This window comes from Denticeps clupeoides, chromosome 1, assembly GCF_900700375.1.
Source record: "Denticeps clupeoides chromosome 1, fDenClu1.1, whole genome shotgun sequence".
NCBI classification, from domain to species: domain Eukaryota; kingdom Metazoa; phylum Chordata; class Actinopteri; order Clupeiformes; family Denticipitidae; genus Denticeps; species Denticeps clupeoides.
Genome location: NC_041707.1, coordinates 34,413,486 through 34,439,853, shown reverse-complemented (window position 1 = coordinate 34,439,853; position 26,368 = coordinate 34,413,486). Strand labels below are relative to the sequence as shown.

Sequence of the window (26,368 nt, the reverse complement as noted above, 5' to 3'; positions counted from 1 at the left end):
AAAAACTTTGTAAAAGTATCTGACGAGATGCTGGTGTTAACCGATCTTTCCACAATGGGGAAAAAGAAAAAAAAATCTAAAATCATTATTTTAGAATTATTTTGAAGTTTGGAATGTGAAACGTGGCCCTCTAGAAAAAGTGCCCATAAATGATGGGTAAAATTTAACCATTTTAAATGTTCTTGAGATACACAATTTATAGCAATCCTGTGAATGCAATTTCACAGAATTTTGCATGATGACCATTTACGTTGGTAGATTCTGACTGAAGGCATCAAAACTATGAATGAACACATGTGGAGTTATGTACTTAATAAAAAGTGGAGATCTGGCCTCCACAGTCACCGGACCTGAACCCAATCGAGATGGTTTGGGGTGAGCTGGACCGCTGAGTGAAGCCAAAGGGGCCAACAAGTGCTAAACACCTCTGGGAACTCCTTCAAGACTGTTGGAGAACCATTTCAGGTGACGACCTCTTGAAGCTCATCGAGAGAATGCCAAGAGTGGCTATATATACTAGAATATAAAACATGTTTTCAGTTATTTCACCTTTTTTTGTTAAGTACATAACTCCACATGTGTTCATTCACAGTTTTGATGCCTTCAGTGAGAATCTACCAACGTAAATGGTCATGAAAATAAAGAAAACACATTAAACAAGAAGGTGTGTCCAAACCTTTGGCCTGTACTGTATATATGGAAGAATGGTTTTTAGATGTCTCTACTGATAGGACCCTCATTGTTGGAACAGGACTGAGGTTTAACAATGACTGAAACTCGAAATACAGGCTCACCAACAAAGCCATGGTCTGGGTCATCAAACCGGGGATGCAGAACTAGGTCATTCTGATCAAAGTTTGGTCCGCCATTATATAACTGCAAAGCATGGCCTTTAAATAAATGGGGGGAGAAAAAAAAAAAGACAAAAAGAAAAAAATAGATCAAGGTCTGACCAGACACAAACACCACCACGCTATAGTAAGCTCAGACCGCACGTTAAAGCAGCATTGAAATGTTGGTCTACACCATCCATGCAAATCCAAGGTTGCTTCACCGAGCGCATCGCCAGCGTTCGACATGTCCACCCACCCGCTGCGGGCTGCTGACGGAGCAGCTCCTCGCCCCACGCGTGTGCAATGTGTTGCAGCAGCAGCTGGGTGATGTATCGATGGGCCAGCGCGTTCCAGTGCACGCCATCGTCAGCGCGGTGCTGCAGGCTGTGGCGGAAAAAGAAGTGCAAGTCCAGCACGTCCAGGCCGTAGGCATTGGCGAGCGTCGCGCTGTAAAAGTTGGCCTCGATGACGTCATGGCGAAGCATTGGGCCCAGCGCCTGAATCTAGGTGTGGCAGAGGGTTGATGGGCACCGAATCAAGGCATTTCAACATGCTTCAAAAACGAATCAGGATCATGCTGAAAACGGGGCAGAGTGAACTGACAACTACCTCAGGAACCAAAAAGCCACCAGTGAGTCTCCACCCCAACGGCAAGGCCATGTTCCAGATGATGAGGCAATCGTCAGGAAGGACGCTTTTCAGCCGGATGAACAACCTGTTGAGGTTCTCTTTGTAGTCCGGCCTCCACTGACGACAGTACCTTGTAATTGGAGAACGTTGATGATACCGGTTAACACAGCGTATTGTGCCACGTATGCTTGATGTTACCTGGACACGTCCCAGAGGCAGGAATTCAGGACGACCACATCGGGTTTGATCCCCTTCTTAAAGTCTTCCAGGATGGTTTCCACATAGGCAGAGAAAGTGAAAGTGAAGTGATTGTCACACGTGATACACAGCAGCAGACGCACGTGGCAAAATAAAAGCGGATGAGATGGTGGTCGGTGCAGAACTGCCGCACCTCGCGGTACCCTGTGCCGTTGGTCATTTCACCCATTCTTCCTCCCTCCACCAGGGTATCATGTTCAAAGACTAGCTCACCCTGAATATGGCAACAAATCATTTAAAAAAAAAATCAAGCAAAGTGAAGTGACTGTCAAACACAGAACAGCACACGGCGACTCAACATCACCCTTGGTGAGCAGTGGCCAGCCATGAAAGGCCCCCCGGGCGCTTTCGGGACTCGAACCAGCAACCTTTTGATTACGGGTCCGTTTCCTTACCCACTAGGCCAACCACTGCCCCTACGGCCACATAATCTAATCATCAGAATTTTATTATAATTCACACACGTGTCTTTAATTAAACATCACTGCAGCATGCTGTTTAATACTGTACACTGGTGAGTTTTGGGGACCACAGCCCCATCGCCAGAAGTGCGGTCCTGAATAGCTGACCTTGCTCTTCAGCTGAGATCGGGTCAGGTGGGCGTCCTTCTGCAGCAGCAGCACCAGATCTTTATACATCGAGCGGTGATCTGCCAGGAACGACGGAACGTCGGTGTACTTTTTTTTTTTAATGGTTGCCAGTTTTGTGAACGATTTATGAATATATATATATATATGTGTGTGTTTTTTTCAACTTACTGGAGTCCCCAAGCACCACAATAAACTTGTTGTGCAGCAGCTCGACGGCCTGGCGGTGGGTTACGGTGTTCATGTTGGAGGGAAGAAACCTGCGACCGGTGACATTTGACCTTTCGCTGCCAAGGGCAACTTCCTATAGACCTTCATCGGTTAATTTCGCAGGGTTTTTTAATGTTTGTTAAGATCAATTGTTGACAGCAATGTTGTTGTTTTTTTGCGTGCAAATTGGTCCAGAATAAGACCGATCATTTCGAACTAATAATATATATAATTTTTTTGTTTTCTTTTTAAGAAAATTGCTTAATAATTGTCAAATAATACATTCAGTCAATAAACCTAAAAGAGACTCTTGAAATATGTATAAGTAAATGAATGTAAATTAACTGTTGTTATTTCTAAATATTTGTACTGATTCTAACAGATATACAAAAATAAATCGTTTATGCACCCGCATCGTGTGCTCATATTACTTATGTTCATTTTGTTGCGAAATTAGACTGCTGCGTCCGAAACATCCTTTTGCCCACTGCGTAGTGCTCTAGTAATGTGTATGTAGGATAATGGGACGCAGCCGGCAGCCTCGTCGTGGTCACGTGTCGTTCCGCAACAGTTTCCGGTTCCGCGGTGTCAGGTGACTTTCACCGGAGAGGAAGGAACGTTCGCCCCTAAAATACGCCAAATTTGTGCCGATTTTAATCTTTACGCCGCGAGTCAGGCGCGGAAATAGGAGGAGGAAGGATGGCTTTGTTATTCTGCGGTCCGAAACTGGCGGCGTGTGGGATGGTGTTGAGTGTCTGGGGAGTTATAATGTTGGTAAGAAGTTATATATATATATATATATTTTAGAATCTGTGTGTTTATACCACCGTGGAGAACGGTGCATGCGTCTCTTTGTGTGTTAACGTGCTTTCGTGGTTGTGTTTGGCTGTGCTTCCCAGTCGAGCGCATCTTTAAACGTCAGGTGACATGTTGAGTCGCAGTTGCATGGAACCATTTTTTTAGGGGGGATTAAATCTTTTCCTTCTAATTCACGATGCAACACTTCTTTCCAAATCGCAATTGGTTTTTGTAAAACCCAAGTGTGTGAACAATAGTTTTCCAGATGCCCATTGAGACGTGCTGACTTGATGTTTATGCCTTTCAGGTGCTGCTGGGGATTTTCTTTTCAGTCCACTCGGCCGTGTTGATCGAGGACGTGCCTTTAACTGAAGCAGATATGGCTGATCTGTAAGTCCGCAGTGGGAAAATTCAAACTTTTCACATCAGTGACTGGCCTCGGTCGGGCCCGGCCTATATTTAAGCGAAAGTGAAGCGATTTGTCGTTGTGATACACTGCAGCACAGCACACGGTGCACACAACGAAATGTGTCCTCTGCTTTTAACCGACACCCGGGGAGCTGTGTGTAGGTGCTTTGATCAAGGGGACCTGAGTGGCACATTGGCATATAGGGAATCGTACCAGCAACCTTTCAATTGCGGGTCCACTTCCTTAACTGCTAGGGCAACACTGCCCCCCCCCCTCCCCTCTGTTTACTTGTAAACCACTTTCTACAGTTTACACACCTAAGGACACAAGGTCAAGAAAAAGATGAGGACCCCCATCCTCCTCTGATCAGGATTGGTTAATAATTGATTATCCAGGTCTTTGCAGACCAAATTGTATGGCTAGTCTGTGCATAACCTGTGTGGTGAACAGATCAGCATGGAAGCGGGAATGAGTGGCAAAACATTCGTGACCGAGTTTCATACGCTTCCCTCCGCAAATGTGAGTAGCACTCAGCATCATGTGACTGGTGGATGACCGGTGTCCGCTTACAAGATTCTTTCCAGTTCTGTAAAGAAACTTCCTCTCCTTTTCAGGCCCAAGGGATCTCGGCGTAATCGCTGTCTGGTGTCGTAATACCTTGAATTGGTTTACATGTGCAGTCCTGTGTAAAAGTCCAATACAAAGCACTGAAATCTAATCCGCAAGCAGTTTTGTTAGCATAACAACAAAACCCCCATTGATCAAATATTGATTTATTGGCGATTTTGCTTGTTTTGATGAAACAATGACATTATGGGTGTCGAGAAAGTGTCTCTGTGCAGCAAAACAATCTTGTTCTGTAGACATCTGAGATTATTCATTCATTCATCAAGTTTAAAGTGTTGGGGGACACCAACCCCCAGTTCTTCTAGCACATCTCTAGATACCAACATGAGATCATTGCTACTGTTGATAAATTAATAAGTATTATTTGTGTGTATTCCTGGAAAAAAAGGGCAAAAAAAAACAAAAAAAAACATATATATATATTTTTTTTATTTATTTTTATTTTTTTTAATAAATGGCCTGGCAATTACATGAACACACTTCTCAACAGTGAAATTTGTTGAGCTATGCAATGAAGTGACTGAAGCATGGTTTTTCTCTTTCTGCTTTCACAGACAGAATCCCCTCCAGAACGTCTATGCCCGCTTTAACCAGGTGGGCTACAACTGCTTCATCGCGGCGGGGGTCTATGTCGTGGTGGGCCTGTTGTCTGTCTGCCAGGCTCAGATGAACAAGCGCAGGCAGTTCTTGGTTGATTAGCGCCGCCCAGTGGCCACGGCGCCTCACTTCTTCACGACCAGGCGCCTCGTCTGCAATGTATTTATAACTTATTACTTTCCTGCAGTAAATGGAAGGAACCGCCTCAGCTCGGCGTCAAAACACATGTTCTGTGTCAGCCGGTTTTGAGAAATCCTTGTAGCAGCTTTGATTTTTTTTGGAATATGGAATCTGTTGTGCCTTACACTACTGAAGTGCCATTCTCCACATTTTGGATCGACCGTGGACCAAATGTACATAATGATGCCATTGTGTAAATGTGTAAATTTCCATTGTCTTCCAAAAGAATTTGAATAAAAATCAGTATTTGGCATATGATTTGTCATTTGTGCCAGAAATTCTACCCTTACATATTTTCTCATTTACATTACAGGCCTTAGTAAGCATAAATCCATATTATTAATCCATAAATATTATTTTCATTTGCGTGGGGTTTGATGTGACAAATGTTGTGTTTATTCTGTCGATAAAAACCAAGTCAACCAAATTTTGGGGGCCACTTGAATGCAAAACGTATTGATGTCATTTTTTTTGTGATACTAAATCAAAACTAGCAGACGCAAATGAAGAAGTTGATCGGAATAGCCCATGAACTGCAATGCTGTCAGAGTTTTTTTCCAGGGTCCGGTTCAAATATAGAATAAATCGATAAAACCCAGAGTCACGTACTGCAGCGATGAAATTAATATGAATATAATTTAAAGAGTAAAACAAAATGAAACGGTTGTAAAAATGAATGTCTTTTGTGTATTAAAAGTGTATTAAAGCCGCACGTTCGTCAGAAGGTCGTAATAGTTTCCAGTGCAAAGTAGCACATGTAGTGTAAACATGCTGCGGAGGTCAAAGTTCTTGTCTGGGGTTGTTTGGGGGGTTTTGGGGAGTTTATATTTAGCAGGCTGGCTTCTTAGAGCGGAAAGCTTGTATTGGCCTTCCCTTGCTTGGATGGACAGATACTGAGTCTCCATCAGGACAGAGTCTCCTGCTGTCCTGATGGGGACTCAGGATCTATCCATCCAAGCAAGTGGATTTGAAAGTAAAAACAGCCAAACTCGAGTCATATTCAAGAGCCCGACATCATCTGCACATACAGATTTTATGAACCCATGCCGCTTGATGCCGACTGACCAACAAAAATCCTTGAACATTTGGATTTTTTTGCATAATCAATCTTTCAGAATATGAACTAATCATGAGTGTAGATAAGACAGGTTGAGGACATTGGTCCATGAGCCAGGGCTGCTCCCGGGGAAGGGACGCACGCTCGTCTGGTTCAGGTTCCTGCTGATGGGGTGTCTGTGCACGGCGGACACAAGCGGACGTGCGGTTCGTCTTCAGCACAGGAGCTGGTTGAATGCCGCGAATATCCGATGTCTGTAGGTCATTCACCTTTTCTAAAGCAAACATGACTAAGCAAAATGCTCATGAATATAAAATGTTAACACATCTTTGGATTATCAGGAAAGATGGACAGATGGATACACAGTTTTACAGCATCCCCTTATTCAGAGCGATGTAAAATCAGTAGTTACAGGGACAGTCCCCCTGGAGACAAGTGTCTTGCTCAGGGGCACAATGGAAGTAAGTGGGGTTTGAACCTGTGATTTTGTGGTCTCCTGGTGAGGTGAGTGTCTTGCCCGCTAAGCTACTAGGACCCTGATGCAAATTACAAATTAAATGTGAAAACTGGAGCTACAGAATACACACATATTGGAAAACAATAACGTAATTATCAGTCAACTAGCCTTGTGATGATGGAGAGGAAGTCTCACAATCATACAAAATACATTCCCAAAATACTATTTACACATTTTTATCTATATGTGTGTGTGTGTGTGTGTGTGTGTGTCTATACAGTACAGGCCAAAAGTTTGGACACACATTCAATGTGTTTTCTTTATTTTCATGACCATTTACGTTGGTGGATTCTCACTGAAGGCATCAAAACTATGAATGAACACATGTGGAGTTATCTACTTAACAAAAAAAGGTGAAATAACTGAAAACATGTTTTATATTCTAGTTTCTTTACTCTGATTACTGCTTTACACACTCTTGGCATTCTCTCGATTAGCTTCAAGAGGTCGTCACCTGAAATGGTGTCTTGAATGAGTTCCCAGAGGTGTTTAGCACTTGTTGGTCCCTTTGCCTTCATTCTGCAGCCCAGCTCACCCCAAAACATCTGGATTGGGTTCAGGTCCGGTGACTGTGGAGGTCAGGTCTCCACTTTTTGTTAAGTACATAACTCCACATGTGTTGATTCATAGTTTTGATGCCTTCAGTGAGAATCTACCAATGTAAATGGTCATGAAAATAAAGAAAACACATTGAATGAGAAGGTGTGTCCAAACTTTTAGCCTGTACTGTATGTGCCTGTACAGCCATGATTTTCTATTGGTTTGTGTGTGTGAGGGTGTATTAATAATCGTGGCTGTGTTCTCATGAAAATTAGGAATCCAGTAACTAAAATGATTAGAACATCACCTCCAAATGTTCCAGTCAATGCTGGTGTTGAATGGGTTTACCTTTTCAATTCATTTACAAATAACAAACGACCTTTCTCATGATATTACAAAATGTTTGAGATGCACTAGTTCTGACTCGCTGTCCTCCTTTCACCCTTCAGTCAGCCTTTCTCAATCCTCGGTTGCAGCGGCCCCGTGCTTGAGGGAGAACATCTGGGCTTATGGAGGGACCAAAACATCTTCCATCCATGATTAATAGCCCTGACATCCCCACGACACACTTTCACTCTATCCAGGCATTTAAAATGTGACTAACTAATTAACATCGTTTGGGGGTAAAGGAGAGGTTAGTGATAATGATCCTCAGCTTTCTCCATGTCACACCACCACTCATTCCTTAGTCCACTGTGACTGGTCGGACTGGTCGGATCAGTCCAGTCGGGGTTATTTTCTATCCCCTTCCACACGGGGCCCAGGAGAGACGGGGGATCGAGGAATCCGCTGCGGATGTGTTGCCATGTCTCAGCCAGTGATTTGTGACTCTCCGGGCAGGCAGCCCCATGCTTGGCTGACCCTCTCAGCTCTGAGACTCTTCCCGATCATGCCGTGGCCCATGGCCTCCTCTTGAGTCCTGCATGTCCGCTGCATGCAGATGTCAGCGTTGGCAGTCATACCGCCCATGATCCACTGGAGCTAAGCAGGATTGAGCCAGGGACAGTACTTGTCCCTTTGCGAGGGTCTGGCTGCTTCTGGAAGTGCAAGAGGTGGCGTCACCCTGTCATTTGTGTGAGTCCTTGCGTTCTAGTATTGTGATGGATCCCATCATTCAAGTGGACGCTGTACATAAAGCCTGGAGTCCTTGGTTGTTTTGGGTGTCTAACAGACACCCTCACCCAAGGGTGACCCCATCGGTGTCGATCAAGCCCCACCCACGGCTCTCCTGGATCCACAGCCACCTAGATGCGTTTTCTGCTGCCTCATTTGCATTGTATTAGGCCAAATAATAAGGCTGGGGTAATAAAGTGATGCAGGGCTGCTGTTCAGAGGCGAAAGGAGTCACATTTCACGTCTGTCACGTTGCTTTTATTGAGTTATATGAAGTTAAATAGTATGATACTAAGTGCTGTATATATCGGTTCAGGAACACAGACAAACATACATTGTGTCTTCGTCCAACTGTAACAGTAGAAAATGTCTAGATTTCCACGTGAAACGGCGCAACATAGGTCCTCTAGAAGACTCCTCTAGACATGAACCCAAAAGAGACATTCGCCGGACAAAGTGTCCATAGCACAATCCATAACAGTAAAGCAATGAATAGAACATAAATAAAAATAACCAAGGGTAAGATAAATATCTGTTTATGCAAAGCTGGTTATGAGACTTCGATCGATCATCTACGCTCTCTCTGCTCTTCTTTCTTCTTGGCTTCCATCGCCTCCTCTGCTCTTGCTACCGGCCCGAGTCTGCAGTTCAGTGACATGCAGGTTGAACTGTGTACTCTGTACGGAACGTACCACGAACCCTGCAGTGACATCACAGCGACAATTCTCACATGTGACTAATGTCCAAGCATCTTTCTAAATAAGATTCCGTCTATAAAAAATATACTGTAATAATAATAAAAAAAAAAGGTTCTGTAGAAAATACCCTGACTGTCATGGTAATGGTGGTTAAACTGCTTAAGTGAAGTAGTTTGTGTGAGGTTATTAGTTCTGTCGAGACAATGAAAGTACAGTACAGTATGAATGAGTATCTAGGAACAAGTAATGATAATTACCTGTAAATTCACTATAAATAGATTTTTTCAGTTCACACAAACACACATCGTCTTCTGAATCTGGTGCAACAACACCAGACTGTTTCGGCCCTTTCAAAAAGATTCACCCTCTCGCCACAACCATCTTTTTTTTTTTTTTTTTTTTTTTTTTTTACATCTGCAGGCCGCAGTCACAAGAAGATCATGATTTGCAGGTAGAAGAGAAGTTCTCCTTGTCCAAAACAAACGTGTGAAACCCATTCTTTCTGTCTTCTCCCTCTCTGGGATTTACGACTTTATGTGCTGGATGAATGAGCAGTGGCCTTTCCTGAAGAACAAGAGGGACACGGTTATTTACCATCCTGGGAAAGTGGAGAACGTTGGTGGCCGTAAGAAAGCCTGGTACCTGCAGTTGCCCGTCGAACACTCGTGGTTGTTCTGGCAGTAGGCCCCGAACGGTTTGGTCCCCATAATTCTCCACAGGGGTGTCATGCGGGCGATGCGTCTCAGAGCACTTTGCTCTCTCGGGACGGAGCGTGCCACCGGGCCGCCGGGCAGCCGCACGGGATTGGCTGCCACCTGAGACATGCGTGCACACCCACATTAATTACAGCCTAACCTTAGACTATGGATTTGATTATGTCACGGGGCAAAATGTGCATTAAGTCCAGAAGTGTACCAACATTTCAGATTACGCCAGCTCAAGATAAGAGAATGACATTTTTTAATTATGGCTCCATGTTTATAAATTGAACGCTGATGCAGTGATGCTATTATAACTAATGCAACAGTGAATTAACTGGCACACGTCAATTATTACAGATTTTTAACATTTGTGTCTTTGTGTTATAGTAGGTTCTATTGCAAGTTCTAATGAAATGTTTTAGGACAAAAGTTTTTTCTTACTTTGAGTAGAAAATAGCACACAAGAGATGAGTCTTACCTGCTGAAGGATGACCAGCAAGATGAGACACCAGACAGAAAGTGTCCTTCTGCAGACAAGGCTGTGATCCTGCATGTTGGTAGACTTTCGGTCGGACTCTGTATATATATATGTGTGTGTGTGATGTGTGTGTGCGTGTGTGTGCGTGTGTGTAGAGCCGTCGCGAGAGCACTGACAACAGTTCCGCTATCGGCCCTCTTTTATACTGCACGGCCCAGTCTGGCCTCAGCAACTCTTCATCTGTCTATCATCATCTCGCCCCCCTCCACCCGAACTATTCTCACCCCCCTCCCTCCTTGTGATGTCATTTGTTTGCTAAGCGTACAGTCCATCACAGAGGGGGAATTGGGGCTGGTGTCTCATGTCAGATGCAGTAAAACACAAGACGCTTGGAGATAAGATACGGAGATGGGTGGCCTTGATGTGCTTATCTTTATGCAAGGTGCTGCTACCGGGCAACTGGGTGCTGACATGGGTACAGTTTTTTATCGGGTTCTTGTAAAGGCCATTTGATCATCATTCCTATAAAACGTGTCTGGCTGTATACGTGCAGAATGCAAGAAGGTGTTGCGTAAGGTGACAAGTTGTCCGGTGTCAGACCGGTGACAGGGCCTTTGTGGATTATATGAGCAAAATCATTAGTGCAGCATGACTCACACTATGAAAAAAATCCCAGCCATGTCAGAGAAGAAATGGGTCAAGGGGCATCTGGTCCAAAATATTACAAAGGTCCCGTGGCTCAGAATGTTCTCTGCATGATTCGGCTCGCAGATGAAGTGTTTGCAGAGTGTTGTCAGTTCATGAAATAGATTAAATTCTTTGTGAAATTGATTGTTGACCCATCTTCATATCAGTGTTTTGCATTTTTCAAGATTTTAGGGTTCAATGTCAAGTGAAACCTGTTGCAAAATCATAACTGGGTGTGAGTGAGTTCGTTTGGATCCATCTGTACTTTAAATAGCTCGTATGATTTTACAAACAGCAGTGACACTGGTCACTGGATGTTGGTGACCTGACACTAATATGTTCAACCACCATCCAAACACATCCAAACTGTGTCTGGGAATAGCTGCTCTATAGATTATTATTCTAGTCAAAACCAGTGCAGTCGGATCTGAATACAGGATGTGTGTATCATGTATTTGTGTGTGTGTTTGTGTTCATTGAGTGTTTTTGTATAGTTTGCATATAGTGTGAAACTTAGGCTTGAGATTGAGGTATTTTTCATGGCTCCATAATCAGAAAAGTATTTGATTATAGTTAATAGATATGAGCATTAAATGCATATTCAAATGGTTGAACCCACCATCATCATGTCCATTGCAAAAGGATTATAAGGAAGCACCACTAGAACGAATCTACAGGCTTTTTTGGGGGAGACCTGTAAATCTCAAGCTTAAGACTTCTGCTGTAAGAATTGCATATGAAGTTTAATTTGAATTCTACGACAGAGGAACTGACAGCTCTCCCTGGTGTCATGTGACTGGTTAGTGTTGGAGGTGTGTGTGGGGAGCAGGTGTGTTAAACTTGTCGCTTTCACACTCTCTAATACTGCTTACTGGAAGTTCCACATGGTAGCTCATGACAAAGAGCTCCCTGAGGATCTGAAAAAGATGCATTGCTCTACAGAAAGATGGCCTAGGCTACAAGAAGACTGGCAACTACCTGCAGCATGTGGCCAAGACCATACAGCTGCTTAACCACTGCTTGTTCCACACAGAACAGGCCTCGCCATGGTCGACTAATGAAGTCGAGCACGTCCTCAGCATCATATCCAGAGGCCGTCTTATGAAAATAGACGTATGCGTGCTGCCAGCATTGCTGTATAGGTTGAAGGGATGGGGGGCCATACGCTGCACACTGTATCAAACTGGTCTGCATTGCTGTTGTCCCAGAAGGAAGTGTCTTATGAAGATGATGCTCAAGAATTGAGCATCTGTGGGGCATCTTCAAACGCAAGGTGAAGGAGCACAAGATCTCTAACCAGCTCCGTCATGTCATCATGGCAACCTGAGAAGCTCTAGTGAACTCCACACCCAGAGTTAAGGCAGTGATGGAAAATAATGGTGGCCACACAAAATATTGACACTTTGGTCACAATAATGGACATTTTCACTTAGAGGTGTACTCACTTTGTTGCCATCGGTTTACACATTAATGTCTGTGTGTTTAGTTATTTTGAGGGGACATTAACAATGTTACCCAAGCTGTACACAGACTACATTATCAAATCAGTGTTTTCCCAAGGAAAGATATTATGAATTATTTACAAAAATGTGAGGGGTGTACTCACTTTTGTGAGTAACTCCAACAGAAAGATCCAATCGAAATATCCAAATCTAGATTCAGTATTGGACATGTGAATACCTAAAGCAAATAAACCATGCATTGCATTTGTCTGGTCAATATGGAATTTGGATCACAGAAGATCTTTGAGCCAGTTGGTTTGTATTAAGTAACCAGTGCACATGGCATTTTCTGATATTCACACATGCACAAGTTGCTCAGAATTGGGACAAAAAAAATCCACAGTGCTTCTGAGAATGACATTTCCAAATGTTTATGCATCATACTTAGTTGCCAAGTAAAAGCAGCAGTTTGGACAAAATGATCTCGGGTGGGGGCAAACCTACCGACACAGTCCTTTTCAAAATGGCTGGCAAATACACAGCCACATTCCTGAGTCCTGACTGTCTTGTGCTCAGCGCAAACCTTGAAGCCGAAGAATCCACCCTGAGGATTCCCCTTTAGTCCATCAGCAGCGATTTTAACATCTCCGTGCTTTAAGGACCCGGGGAGTCGCTGATCATTCAAGGACTGGCCTTGGTGTGATGGGGGACACGGATGACCTTGCTGGCACTGCCCGGCATGTTTGTTAGTTTTGGCAGGGGACCTTTGGATTGCAGACAAAGTACACCATCTCAGACCACAGTTGAGGCACAGACATCTTGCCAAGAGGGCAAAAGGATTGTGTTGCTTATCCTGTTCCCTATCCTATCAACTTAACCTATATAGACCAATCAGCCATAACATAATGATGAAACGCCTAAGTAGTCCCCTTCTCTGACCTGCCAAGGCATGGCCTCCAACTAGGCCTCGTGGTACCTGGCACCAAACTGTCAGTAGCAGATCCCGTTAGGTTGTGAGGTGGTGCATTTATGGATCAGACTTGCTTTTTCAGCACATCCCACGGATGTTCGATTGTCTTAAAATTGGGAGAATTTGGAGACCAACACCTCAAACTTCTTGCTTTTGTACATTAAACCAATCTTGAACAGTCATCCTAGTGAAAGGGGACACTCCCATCAGAGAATGTCCATAAAAGAGTGAGCTTGGACAGGTAGGTGCTACAGGACGTTTAGGTAGGTGCTACATGTCCCAACCCCAAGAAACTGAGATGTACGATGTACAGTAGCTTCTTCTGTGAGATCAGACAGCATAGGCCAGCCTCCCCATGGGCATCAGTGAGAGCCTTGGCCCCATTATTCCTACAACTGAATTATTCCTTTTCATTTCTATCTTCTAACATTTTACACGGGCTCAGGCTTCCGCAGTATATGAGCAGTGAGGTGATGTATTTTGATTGCCGCAAGAAAGATGCGAATTCTGATGAGGTGAAACTTTAAATAAACGATTTTAAAAATGTATAAATAATTCATTCTTGACAAAAAGCTAAATAGCAAACATTTGAATTCAATGTCAGGTTCGGGTTTTTTAAAAAGTGTACTCGTACACTTTGTTTTTCTTCCTTGGATCACCTTTGGCAGGTCCTGTCCAATGCAGGCTTTTTGGCCCCTTTTTGTCTGCTACCAAGCCATCAACATATTCCATCTATTGCCAGGAGCCACCGTAATGAGATTATCAATTTTACTCATAATAACAGGTTAACAGTCATGATGTTAAAGCTGTTTGCTTCATAACCGTGTCAGCTACAGAAAATCACAATGTCCGTTTTGAATCGCAACTGCTGTAAACAAGTGACCTGCTAAGCTTTGCATCCATGGTCAAGGCATGCAGGAAACGGACCCGTAATCAGAAGGTTCACTGAGGTGCCACTGAGCAAAGCACCGTCCCCACACACTGCTCCCCGGGCGCCTGTCATGGCTGCCCACTGCTCACCAAGGGCTATGGGTAAAAGCAGAGGACACATTTCGTTTTGGGCACTGTGTGCTGTGCTGCAGTGTATCAAACAGTTTATTCCTTCCAAGGAGCACACAATCTCTCAGGGAGAATGACCACATGAGCACAATTTTACACTCGTTCCTACAGAGAGCACCTCCGGGAATTCTGCAAACTCACTCTGCCAGTCAGAATCTATCTCTGTCTATCTCTGTATTTTACCCGGAATGAGACGTCTGGATCTCACTTCTCTCTTTCTTTTTTGCAGTCACCTTCAGGTTACCGTCGGACACAAATTTGGCCTAAGGGTGCATTCACACCAACCTCGAACCGCCAATTCGTCCAATTGAACCGAAGTCCAATTGAATCGACTCTGGCCTCCTTAGAAGAGGTGGATCAAGCCGTTTTAAGCGGAACCTGGACTGCTGTGAATGCCAGTCAATCCCATAACAGGCCAAAGAAGCAATAAAACTGGCCAAATTCACACTAGTACAATATCTTATTTCTTTTCCTATTTAAATAGGAGAAACAAGGGAATTTCTACATTTCTAAAAAAAACAAAAAACAATCCTTTGTATGGTAGTGTATAATAGTTCTAGACAATTGAGCAGAAATGTATTAGACATTTCATGTTTTTAAGACTATGTTTTATATTTTCGAAATGTTCCCGTCTTTATCTTGTTGCTCTAGCTTGCCTGCAGAGCCTTTGTCCTTGCTGGTTGTTTGCGTCTTGTGTCCTTCTGTCTTATCTGTATTAGTCTTAACATAATTGTATTAAATAATACATGAACACCATCATAATAATGGCCACAAATCTGTTTTCAGCCCTTGCGGTCACGTAAGAATGTTCTCCCCACTGATCCTTGCGCGTCGTGCAAAACTCGGTTTCTAGCCCCAGCAGGTAGATGGCGCTCTGCACCAAATGATTTGCGCCTCAAGACTGGACACAAAAAAACACCAAAACCCCTAAAAGTCACGACAGTTTGAACGAGGTACAGCAAAAACGTGTTTAATGTTCATTACTGGATCCCATTGGAGCAAAGTTCATTGTTAAAGTTCATTGTTAGTTTATTAGTCGCAGTGCTGATGCATTATTAGAGGTATCAGGAATTTTGGGTGTTGGTTCGGGGGTGTGTTTCCTGTCAGTGTCGGCAAAAGGAGTTTGTCACCCGTGGCATCCTGTTTCATTCCTTCGTTCTTTATGAATTATTTCCTTTCTCTGCATAGTAGCTATAGATAGCTGAGACCCAGCTGAGTTTTGGACACAAGAGTCCGTGCGTATCAGAGCAAAGCTTCTGATTTGCATTAGTAAGATCTTGTCTTTCTGTCTCTGATATTGTCCAGATCTGCTTATGAGAGCAGCTTCTTAAATGCGACAGACCCCATCATTTTGGCCCACATAGATCTCTTAAAAGACCTTTCTGGCAAAAGTGCTGGTCAGAGAACATTAACCTGGTCTTATTTGTTTTGGAGCCATTCCTGAAGTTTCTAAATGATCTTCATCTTTGTCTCCTCGCGGTCATCCTTTCCCAAGAAACGAAGAACACGACACCAGTTTAAAAACAATAGCATTACTTCAAAACCAGACTGACATTCCCAGAGCGTATAAATCTGCTGCAGGTCAGGCTGAGTGCATTTGTGGATGCAGCCACTTAATAATCAGAGACTACTGAAAACTACACACACACACACACACTCACACATACACACACTTGAGGGCAATTAAAGCCTACTCTGGGAAAATGGACACAGTTCAGCCATTTGCAAGGCCGCATTAAACAAATGAAACGTGCAAATATCAGATCATCTAAAACTTTCCTCTGCGCAGCAGAGACTAGAATTAACATCGGCTTCTCCACTTACTACTAACATAGTAAAAACTCCTTTGAGTGAGGGGAAATAAGACACTGTAGACGCACAGTTCAAACAAGAAAAAATGATGAGCTCGATCACTATTAATAACAACAACTGTTTAAATTAGATGTGCAATAGGAATGTTTCTCCTAATGAGACCATTATGACTTCCCCAAGAAGTACAAGTCTGAGAGAACTAGAACACACTATTCAGCTCCAGGGTTCTAATAGTCCAACATTCTCTTGCATTTTTGTAAATCACAAGCATAATACTTTATTAATCTCAAAGGAAATTGCTTGATATAAAAAAAATGTACTTGTAAATTATAAACACTACTTATTAAAATCTTCCTTCTGTTTTTTTCCGTTTATCGTACTTAAATTGAAAGAGTTTCTAATATCAGATCATTTTGGTGCTTATCTGGGCTGCCCCCAAGTGCAAGGATGTCACCGCTGTCGGCACAATACTGGAAACAACCTGCATTCCCCTTAAAAACGGGGCCAGGCTCACGGATCTGGAAAGAACCCCTTTTCAACCCCGTTCCGCAGAGGACATTTCGGTGAGCTGAGGATTGTGAGACCTCGCTGCACAGGAGGTCAGGTTTTCAGACTGTGTTCGGCAAGTAGTTTTAACATTTAATAACTAGAATGGATATGTATTGCAGATAACAGTATTTTAACATATCAGCAGTAACATTTGTACTAGGAGAGGTATATATTTTGATATTCAGAATATCTTTATGGATTCCGGAAGGTTGTTTAATTTTGTATTACCAAAGAGAATATTGGGAATAGTAAGACCAATATCTGAAATGAAAAGCCCAATAGACATGATTGGGAAAGATGATGTCATTTCTCCCAGCAATATTTAACAGAGCAATTGTGGATATCTGAAATGTTAATTTTGACTAGAATTCTTTTAATTATGGAAATCTGCCACAGTTATTTTAATTTTAAACCCCCAGTAAATGGTGGGAACCTTTTTTTTTTTTTTTTTTTTTTGCGTGATAAGAGTGCGCCCTCTACCGGGCACACAGCAGCACCACAACCACAGTGAAACCCCATTTACATTCTTACATTCGTCAAATACAGCAAATAATACACTGTGTTTACAAAACATGCAGTTTATTCATTTATTTAGCCATATTTAATAATAATATATTAATAAAAATCACAGTTTTTGTGCAAAAATTCATTTCCGACGACCCCCCACCCCCTTTCAGTCTCTTCAGCATGCAATTGCACAGCTTCCCAAATTCATTTGCTCATGATCTCTCTCTCTTGCGCTCTCTCTCTCTCTCTTAATTCAAGAGGCCACTTTGACCAGAAAAGTGTTGTACAAATACTGTTCCGCAACTGGAACAAGCAGCATTACATCAGTGATTGCACCACTAAACATTTACCCGTCCAATGATGCTTCATATCACACAGATTTCAAAAAGTACAGGATTGATATCTCTACTTTAAAATGGCTTTTTTTTTTGGGCTTTTTTCATATTTTTAAAGGACAAAACCATTAAAGAATTTTTTTTTACCCTCCAGAAGTGCCTAGACGTACAAAAGCATAAATATGTACAAAATCTACAGGCCTCCAAAACTAAGCTCATCTACATGAAGGTGATCAGACACACACACACACACACACACACGCGCACACACACACACACACAATCAGGATGCTTCTCTTCAGTCTTAATTGACTCAACACACAGTATATAAAACCCACATCCATTACTGTAGTGCAGACACAAGGTGGCTCCCAAAAACACTGTAGAACAATGCCATAGAACCTCATCCCACCCTGCCAGGAACATTTTTATGCAAGAGCTTAGCGGATGAGCCCAGCGCAGCCCCACGGTCCACAGAGTGGATAAAACGCCCTTGTCTTCTGGGACGGTGGGGGTTACGAAGGGATCTCAATGGGACGTCCTCCGCCCGGTTCGGCCCTCACCGGCACGTGCAGGATTCTGCGATCATGTCCTCGTACTCCTTGTAGACGATGTTGTCGTTTTTCTCCATCATGAGCACGCTGATGGGCTTGTACTTGTAAGGCACGCAGGAGAGTGGGGGGATGTCGGCCACACCCAGCTCGTTGATGAAGGTCTGGACGATGGCGTGGTTGGGCGAATTCAGGCCGTAGTGGAGGATGCGAGGGCAGTCGCCCCGGCAGTAGCGGGGGTTGTACTTGTGCGGCGCGATGATCCAGTGGTCCCAGCCCAGGTCGCTGAAGGCCACCTGGTAGGAATGCAGCTTGCACTGGTTCTTGGCCACACGGTTCTTGCCGTTCTTGTAGTTGGGGATGTCCGACACGATGCTGCCCAGTTCTTTGGAGCGGCGAAAGCGAGACACGGGATGGGGAGGCGTGGCCTTCCCTGCCCACTCATCAGGGTGCTTCTCCTCCTCCAGGAACAGCAGCAGTCCCGGGGGCTTCAGGTAGGTTAGGGCGAGCTGGCGCCTGACTTCACTGCTGTGCCTGCCTGGCGGGCCCCTCTCCTGGCGGACCCCCCGGCAGCGGTACTGAGCAGACAGGACCAGTCGGCCCTCCTTCCAGCGAGAAACCTGGACTGTGACGTCCCCTTCTGTCCATTGGCTACGGGGTCCAAGTGTGACCCTGTCCTCTGAGGGCACACCCGGCTCTTCAGCTGGTCCCAGATACGAGACCTTGGCCACACAGTTCATAGGCAGGTGAGATCCCAAAGTGGACCTGAGGTGGACCAGAGAAGCCCTCACCATCCTGCCCATTGGAAGGTTGTCCACTTTGTACTCTAGGGTAAAATTATACTTAACTTCTAATCATGCAAAGTCCAAAAAAAAAAGGAGGGGGGGGGGAGAAAGACAGGTACAAATAATTAGAAACCTACTTATTTTGATCCTTAACCCATTTAATCCCATAAAATAATAAAACATTCTAAAACAATTGTTTTTGTCATTGTGATACACAGCAAGCAATGCACACAATGAAATGAGTCCTCAGCATTAGTGAGCAGCGGGAAGCCACGGATTTGAACCCGCAACCCTTCGGTAATGAGTCCACCCCCTTACCCGTTAGGCCGTGACAACCGCCACTTCTAAATGAGCCATCAATATCAGAAACAGTTATGGGGTTCAACCACAAAATGAGGGACGCTACACAGAAGTCTTCCCCCAAACAAAAAAAAAAATATATATTACGTTGGCGGAAATCGTAGACGTTCGTAGACAACAACAACGATGTGCACAGTTCAAGCGACTAGTACGGTAAAATAGTCATTGTTTTCTGCACAGGCAATATGCTCGCTCAGTTATGTTTTAGTCATGGAAAACCATGGAATTATGGATATGAAAGACTGGCAATGAGCCTTCAAGCGGCAATACTACATTTACGGCATTTACCAGACGCCCTCATCCAGAGCGCCTTACAGTCAGTAGTTACAGGGACAGTTATGTGGTTATGTGTCTCGGGGACACAATGGTAGTAAGTGGGGTTTGAACCTGGGTCTTCTGGTACACAGGCGAGTGGGTTACCCACCCAAGTTCAACACTACATGCCAGGTAGCCCACAGGATGGGCATAGATTGATTAAATTAGTTAATGTGTCCTTCCCCCCATCACACACACACACACACACACACACACACACACACACACACACACACACACACACACACACACACACACACTCACCGCTGCGGGAAAACAGGGAGCGCTTTTGCACGGCGGACGCGCGCAGCAGCCTGGCCGTGTTGGAGCCGAACAGCCTGCGCTGCTTGGGCCTGCCGTCCTTCTCCGCCGCCCTCCCGTACAGGCCCAGCATGAAGCGCAGGTGCTGCGCGTCCACCGCCGCCGCCGGCCGGGACGCCGCGTGGGCGCCGAGGCCCTGCGTGAGACACGCCATCAGCACGCAGAGCCGCAGAACGGCCCGACCGCGGGGAGCCTTCATGTTCGACCTCTGGCGCGACCAGGAGGGCTACCATCATCCAGAAAGCGGGGGACGGGGGACGGGGGGACGGCGCTAACAGCACGCCGGACGTTTGCGCTCGTTTCGGCGGCGACCCGGCGGCCCGCGCGACCTCTGACCCCCTTTACGCTGCTCGGCCGACGTGTCACGTCAACGCTCCGGACTTTTTCAATTCTGCTTTATAGACCCAAACCCGACTGCTTCTGCGTCCACTAAAAAATTATTAAAATGACGCTGATCTCACCCTCCCTTTAATGCATTACTGCTTAACATGATATAACATATCATTTAAAAGTGATATATAGCTTTATGGAAACTTATCAGAGCTGGACAGGCCATGAATTGATTGTTTGTAAAAAAAACTTGTGGCTGCTTTTGCACAGTGTATATATTTTCAGGAATTTGTCAAAAATGTGCACAATCAACACTGAACAGGCAACGAGATGAAAAAGAAGTGTTATGTGGAACACCCACCACCCCTCCCCCAGCTTTAGACCCCAAACGGTCCCATAAACCGCACATCATTTTGATTGGCTGTGAGGAATTCTCATGACGCTTTTATGGAGCTTATTTAAGTTCATCTTTATACTACTAATCAGCTGAATTGTTTGTCTAAAGTGAATGTATTTGGCCGCCTTAAAAAAAAACACAAGGTACCGACGGACTGTAGCCCTGAACTATGACCTCCGCGGCGCGGGATCTGTGTAGATAATGAAAAGTTTGACGCGCCAGTTTCGTGTTTCTAACGAGCGCCTTGTCACGACTCAAGCCGCCCGCTTTGAGAAGTTTAGCGGGACAATGACGAGAGGAACCGCCCCCCGCCGCCCGTCATTGGACCGTCGCCGCCGCTCTCCGCACTCCATTGGCTGCTCTGCTTGTCAATCAGCTTTTTTTTTGTTGTTGAGGGAATTCCTACGCAAAGTTGGAAAAGCGCTATTCCCAAACTTCCCATCTCGTCCATCCCCCCCACCCCCCCACCCACCCTCTCTCTTTCCCACTGTCTCGCCTCCTTTCTTTCCACAACGCGGGACGTGCTGGTGGCGCGTAGAGCGGACCGATGCGAGGCGAGAATGGAGACCGTGGAGCAGCTCGTGTCCTTCCACCACGTCCAGGTCCAGCTGCAGGGAGGCGCGCCGTGGGGATTCACGCTGAAAGGGGGACTGGAGCACGGCGAGCCGCTCATCATAACCAAAGTAAGCGGCGCGTTCCTATTGAGCCCGGGGGGAGAAAGTTCTACGTTTCGGCGGAGGGGCTGCGGAGAACCGCTGCGACCTCGTGTTTAGGGAGCAGGACACGAGTGGACTTGTTGCTGGTCTGTTTTCTTGGGATTTTTTAATGTCAGATTTCTCCTTTTTTTTTTTTAAATAATTGAACGAAAAGTGAATTGAAAACCCCCAAGTCCCGTTGCAGCATTTTCTTGCGTGATCACGCTGGCCATTGAAGGAATGAATTCATTGGGAAAGTTAGTACTGCAGCCTGGTAGCTGATGTGCATCACACACAAAAAAAAGTCATTTAATTCATTTTAAATGGCACCATGCTGCCACTTTATTATTTTTGTGAAGTTTGTCAGACTGTGAGATCTTGCTTGCTTTTTTTTTTACTTGCTATAATTAAGGAAATTAAATGATTATGGCGAAATCCAATAGAACTAACAAGGTTTTATATCGTAAGGTGAAACATTTTTCTAATCCACCCAATCGTACTCAATTACACCAATACGGCCCAGTCTCATTGACCCGAATGTTCTAATTGTGTGGTGCAGCTTTATTTGGATAATGTTCCTCCCCGCAGGTTTAAGCACGGAGGGCAGCACAGAATGCGTTAAACATTGGCAGCGTTCGCCTCTTAAAAGGACACTTTTGTGCCTCCTCCTGAGCTGGGGTGCATCGGGTCGCTGGGTTTACGGGGGTTATAACGGACAAAACCGCTCCCACAATTAAAACCAACCCCTTTTCATATTAAAGCTTTGGTTTTTTTTTTTGTTTTTTTTTTCAATTAAGCCACGAGAGTCTTATAAGGCATTCTCAATTATAGGTGAAAAGGACTTTTTTTTGGTGGGGGGGGATTTACCCCCCCCCCCTGAACAATGAATGGGTGTCAGGTTTCCTGTGACTGGTGTGTGGTGGGGCACTTTTATCTTGGCTTGTCCTCGGCAGCGCGGGTTAGACGTGTGATGTATGGATGTATTAGTGTGAGCCACACACACCTCCTCAGGCCCGAGAAGCCCACGCTCCTCGCCGTTCCTCACGTGGAGCCACACCGGAGGCATTCGAGCTCAACCAGTGTTTTTTTTCTTTTTTTTGTGCGTTAGGAGTAAAAGTGCGGCGGGGGGGGGGGGCTGATCTGCCCTTCCTCACCACCACCACCACCACATACACAACATTCCTCCCAAAAGTGTCCATTTATCTTCCTTGAAGGAAGATGTTTTGTAGGACGTTACCCCCAGAGAGCGCAGTCTCTGGGGGGGAGAAGGTTAGTTCGTCTGCGTTAACTACCTCACGTGAACGTGTTTGTTCTTCTGTTGCACCACTGGGATCGTGTGGTCGGGGATGTGCCTGATGTGCGTCACGCTGTCTGTAGATACTGATGTCTGATGTGACTAATCAGTGAATGCGGTCTGTTTTAAAAGCAGTGTTATAATCACCTTTTTTTACATTAGCCAATTCATTATCAATTCTTGTTGGTATTTTCACATAGAAAAATATGGATAAATCAGGCAAGTGTAATATAAGAAAGCACCAGTAGATGGTGCCGCATGATTTTAAACGTGAAGACAAGTTGCCTGGTGTGCAAGGTGAACCTCCTGGTGTCTCCTCCTTGCACAAAGGCAGAGGTAGACGCCCTGCTGCTGGATTGTTGCTCTCCTACGGCGTCCTCCATGTCTAGACTACATTATGTATTTTAAATGGTATTTATGTGGAAGAAGAAATAGGAAACAACCCACTTAAATAGCACGATAGAAATACACTGCTCAAAAAAATAAAGGGAACACAAAAAATAATACATCCTAGGTCTGAATGAATTAAATATTCTTATTAAATTCTTTACATAATTGTATGTGCTGACAACAAAATCACACAAAAAGTATTGATGGAAATCCAATTTATCAGCCCATGGATTTGATATCACACTTAAAAACTAAAATGGAAAACACACTACCGGCTGTATGACCTCCCCACAACGACTGGGCATGCTCCTGTTAGGTGGCGGATGGTCTGCTGAGGGATCTCCTCCCAGACCTGGAATAAATAATCCACCAACTCCTGGACAGTCTGTGGTGCGACGTGGCGTTGCTGGATGGAGCGAGACCTGATGTCCCAGATGTACTCAATTGGATTCAGGTCCGGGGAACAAGTGGGCCGGTCCATAGCCCCCCGACCCCATTACTGACCCACTGCCAAACCAGTCATGCTGGAGGATGTTGCAGGCAGAAGAACGTTCTCCACGGCATCTCCAGACTCTGTTACATGTACTCAGTGTCAACCTGGTTTCATCTGTGAAGAGCACAGAGCGCCAGTGGCAAATTTGCCAATATTGCCAAACAAATGGCATATGCCAAACGTGCTGCATGGTGTTGGGCTGTAAGCACAACTCCCGACTGTGACTGATGTTCCATCCTGGATGAGCTGCACTACCTGAGCCACTTGTGTGGGTTGTAGACTCAGTCTCATGATACCACTGGAGTGAAAGCACCGCCAGCATTTAAAAGTGACCAAAACATCAGCCAGAAAGTATAGGAGCTGAGATGTGGTCGGTGGCCACCTCCTGCAGAACCACGCCTTTATTGGGGACGTCTCGCTAATTGCCTATTACCTGTTGTCTGTTCCATTTGCGAAATTGTCAGTCAGTGTTGCTTCCTAAGTGGACAGCAGTGTGACGTGTGATTGACTTGGAGTTACAATGTGCTGTTTAAATGTTCCTTTAATTTTTTGAGCAGTGTATAATAAGATTAAACCACCGCATGAGGAAAAATTATAGTGAAAGTGACCTGTTTGTGTCATTGTTATACAAAGTATTTGTATCCTGGTGCACACAGTAGTGTTGAAGTTCTCAAGACTAATTTTTTTGTGGGTTCGGTCTTGTTTTGGACTCGGACATGGGATGGCAATATCATTATTTATTATGTGGCTAAATTCATATGAAGCCAGTCATTTTATTCTATTTTTTTCCCTATTGCCCGTTAGCGAGGTGCGTCCGCTACTTGCCACAGAGGTAGGAGACTGTTGGGGTGCGGAGGGGGGGTTGCTTTCACCACCCCTAGACGCCAGAAGCCCGCTCAGACGCGCAGCTATGACCTCAGGATCCCTCGCTGCGGACAAAAGCCCGCTCAAAAAAGCTGTGGCAAATGCTGCATGTCTGTATGTCTAATCGCTTATGCGATGGTTTCAACCACCATTCCAATGAGGAGCTAATTACCCTAAAGTAATACCAGATCTTTGCACTTCTTCTTCTACGTGTGTCAAAATTGTCAAAAAAAAAAAAAAAAAAAAAAGGTCTCTTGATGAATAGTGGGACCTTTCAAGATGGCGTGCCGGTTAATTCTCACCCAACCTCAAGCCCGTGTGCCGTGCATTCAACTGCCGTCAATCTGATAACGCGACTAACCCCCCCCCCGATAGATTTGTTCACGGCTATAACTTGAAACACATGCTGTGTGTCCTACACAGAGCTGTCAGTGTTACGTGTGCGTGAAAGAAACCTTTCTTTTATGTGTTTGATTTCCAAATAGACTTTTCCAGTCAGGAAAAAAAAAAAAAAAAAGTTTCTTTCATGCTTTTTTTTTTTTTTTTCTCCCCGTCATAGCTGGTGCCATGTTTAGTGCACTAGTTCCGTAATTGCTCAGAGGAAACAGCCAGCGATGTGTGTGTGTGTGTGTGTGTGTCTCTGCCTCGTTCCCTTCCACTGGCCTCGTCTTTTATTTCAGCGCCGCTCCGCTCCTCCCTGTCCAGCCGTTTATTACAGAGTCTGATTGTAAAACTGCTGGCCGCTGGCCCACGTTCGTGTGCGCGGGGAGATCGACTAGCCAGCGTCCGTATACATTAAAGCATGCGGTAGCGATGGAGTACCGTCCAACCAGGCCAACAGCAGCTGGAAAAAAAAGGGTGGTTTCAGCCTAGTGGGTAACACACTCGCCTATGAACCAGAAGACCCAGGTTCGAATCCCACTTACTACCGTTGTGTCCCTGAGCAAGACACGTAACCCTGAGTGTCTCCAGGGGCGGACTGTCCCTGTAACTACTGATTGTAAGTCGCTCTGGATAGGGGCGTAAATGTAAACGCACTAATACAAAAATGTTACACACATCACAAAACAGAACAAAAAACTAGTTTCTTAAACCTAATAATGGGAAATTTGTATTTATTGCTGTGGAACTGTACTTTTGGACATGGTATTTATTAATGGTGTTGCTGTATATGTATATGTTGCTACGTATATCTGGCTAAAGGCCTGTTAAAAAAAACGCCCATCGGTTTGTTTTTGCAGGTTAATAGTGCGCGCTGGTGTCCTGGGAACACTCTGACCTGGCGGAAAGTGAATACAGTCACATGGAACGTTTGTTTAAGTAATGACCTCAGCCATAAAACTCCCCCCAAAAAAAAAAAAAAAAAAAAAAAAAAAGTGCCGGTTCCTAATGAAGCTCGGTGCCTCTGAAAGTTGGTTTTGTGCAAGTGTTCTAATGCAAAAGGTTCCATGCCTTGTCAGATGGTGTGAGCCACTCTGGTCTGTAATAGAGTCACTTTCATAGTACATTAAATTTTTGCCGTAGGTGAGACCTGGATGGACGTGTATGTGCATTGTACGACCACTCACAAACTCATTCTTGTCCAGCTGCATGAGGATCGAATGTTGTGTTGAACGTAAAATGAAAAGGTACAATGGAATGACTTATTTGTTGAAGTTTGTGTACGTAGAATATGGGTGGACAAAAAAAAAAATTGCAGTATCTATATAGCAATATAACTACTAGCTCGTTCCTTTGATTGGCAAATCAGATGTCTTGTCTGCATCGTGTGTTGTGATGTCTAAATGTCAGAAATCCCAATATTTTCTGCAAAAAAAACAAGGTGTTCAGCCTGTGCAGAACGGTGGTGTGGATGATGTCCCTGCTGTTACCTGCAGAATGTGAGCGGGTGTTTTTTCCAGGCCTTTTTGTGGGGGTCACGGAGTTACCCTTTTATCAGATGGAATGTAAACTAGACTCCGTGGGCTTTAGCCCGGGGC

The 26,368-nt window shown here is 44.6% G+C and overlaps 5 protein-coding genes across 6 annotated transcripts in view; 2 read left to right on the top strand and 3 right to left on the bottom strand.

Annotated features, from left to right (window-relative positions):
- Positions 1-736: 736 nt before the first annotated feature.
- On the bottom strand, positions 737-2,552 carry fam113 (family with sequence similarity 113). Its single transcript, XM_028971087.1, has 7 exons — positions 2,480-2,552; positions 2,291-2,370; positions 1,809-1,935; positions 1,662-1,767; positions 1,443-1,593; positions 1,090-1,336; positions 737-753 (listed from the first exon to the last, which is right to left on the bottom strand). The coding sequence occupies exons 1-7, from the start codon at positions 2,550-2,552 to the stop codon at positions 737-739; spliced, it is 801 nt and encodes a 266-aa protein (XP_028826920.1).
- Positions 2,553-3,100: 548 nt separating this feature from the next.
- On the top strand, positions 3,101-5,382 carry LOC114786508 (ribonuclease kappa-A-like). Its single transcript, XM_028973676.1, has 3 exons — positions 3,101-3,292; positions 3,624-3,706; positions 4,907-5,382. Exons 1-3 carry the CDS (start codon positions 3,218-3,220, stop codon positions 5,049-5,051), a joined length of 303 nt encoding a protein of 100 aa, XP_028829509.1. The 5' UTR covers positions 3,101-3,217; the 3' UTR covers positions 5,052-5,382.
- Positions 5,383-8,598: 3,216 nt separating this feature from the next.
- On the bottom strand, positions 8,599-10,392 carry leap2 (liver-expressed antimicrobial peptide 2). 2 transcript variants are annotated; one of them, XR_003749207.1, is made up of 4 exons: positions 10,234-10,392; positions 9,697-9,869; positions 9,312-9,618; positions 8,599-9,056 (listed from the first exon to the last, which is right to left on the bottom strand). XR_003749207.1 is itself a non-coding variant. In XM_028973688.1 (3 exons), exons 1-3 carry the CDS (start codon positions 10,306-10,308, stop codon positions 9,579-9,581), a joined length of 288 nt encoding a protein of 95 aa, XP_028829521.1. In that variant the 5' UTR covers positions 10,309-10,392; the 3' UTR covers positions 8,599-9,578. The 2 variants fall into 2 exon arrangements, 1 of the variants encoding a protein (XP_028829521.1); XM_028973688.1 differs by having other exon boundaries at positions 8,599-9,618.
- A 7,761-nt stretch (positions 10,393-18,153) lies between these two features.
- bmp15 (bone morphogenetic protein 15) lies at positions 18,154-20,008 on the bottom strand. The gene is made up of 2 exons (XM_028973651.1): positions 19,870-20,008; positions 18,154-18,995 (listed from the first exon to the last, which is right to left on the bottom strand). Exons 1-2 carry the CDS (start codon positions 19,997-19,999, stop codon positions 18,154-18,156), a joined length of 972 nt encoding a protein of 323 aa, XP_028829484.1. The 5' UTR covers positions 20,000-20,008.
- A 1,144-nt stretch (positions 20,009-21,152) lies between these two features.
- The window catches only part of shroom4 (shroom family member 4), a 37,391-nt gene continuing 32,175 nt past the window's right edge, over positions 21,153-26,368 (top strand). Inside the window, exon 1 of the mRNA XM_028973195.1 lies at positions 21,153-21,336. Coding sequence (XP_028829028.1) covers positions 21,214-21,336 — 123 coding nt within the window. The 5' untranslated portion in view covers positions 21,153-21,213. The remainder of the gene's footprint in view (positions 21,337-26,368) is intronic.

Bases quoted from the DNA above. Each gene is read 5' to 3' on its own strand.
- fam113 (XM_028971087.1), bottom strand. From the start codon at position 2,552: ATGAACACCGTAACCCACCGCCAGGCCGTCGAGCTGCTGCACAACAAG. The intron at 2,371-2,479 runs GTAAGTTGAAAA...CGTTCCTGGCAG, and splicing joins TGTGGTGCTTGGGGACTCCA to ATCACCGCTCGATGTATAAA. The intron at 1,768-1,808 runs CCACGTGCGTCT...GTGACAATCACT, and splicing joins TCTCATCCGCTTTTATTTTG to TCACTTTCACTTTCTCTGCC.
- LOC114786508 (XM_028973676.1), top strand. From the start codon at position 3,218: ATGGCTTTGTTATTCTGCGGTCCGAAACTGGCGGCGTGTGGGATGGTG. The intron at 3,293-3,623 runs GTAAGAAGTTAT...TATGCCTTTCAG, and splicing joins TCTGGGGAGTTATAATGTTG to GTGCTGCTGGGGATTTTCTT. The intron at 3,707-4,906 runs GTAAGTCCGCAG...CTGCTTTCACAG, and splicing joins GAAGCAGATATGGCTGATCT to ACAGAATCCCCTCCAGAACG.
- leap2 (XM_028973688.1), bottom strand. From the start codon at position 10,308: ATGCAGGATCACAGCCTTGTCTGCAGAAGGACACTTTCTGTCTGGTGT. The intron at 9,870-10,233 runs GTAAGACTCATC...CGCATGTCTCAG, and splicing joins TGCTGGTCATCCTTCAGCAG to GTGGCAGCCAATCCCGTGCG. The intron at 9,619-9,696 runs GTACCAGGCTTT...CTTGTTCTTCAG, and splicing joins TGTTCGACGGGCAACTGCAG to GAAAGGCCACTGCTCATTCA.
- bmp15 (XM_028973651.1), bottom strand. From the start codon at position 19,999: ATGCTGGGCCTGTACGGGAGGGCGGCGGAGAAGGACGGCAGGCCCAAG. The intron at 18,996-19,869 runs GTGAGTGTGTGT...TTGCATGATTAG, and splicing joins CTCCCTGTTTTCCCGCAGCG to AAGTTAAGTATAATTTTACC.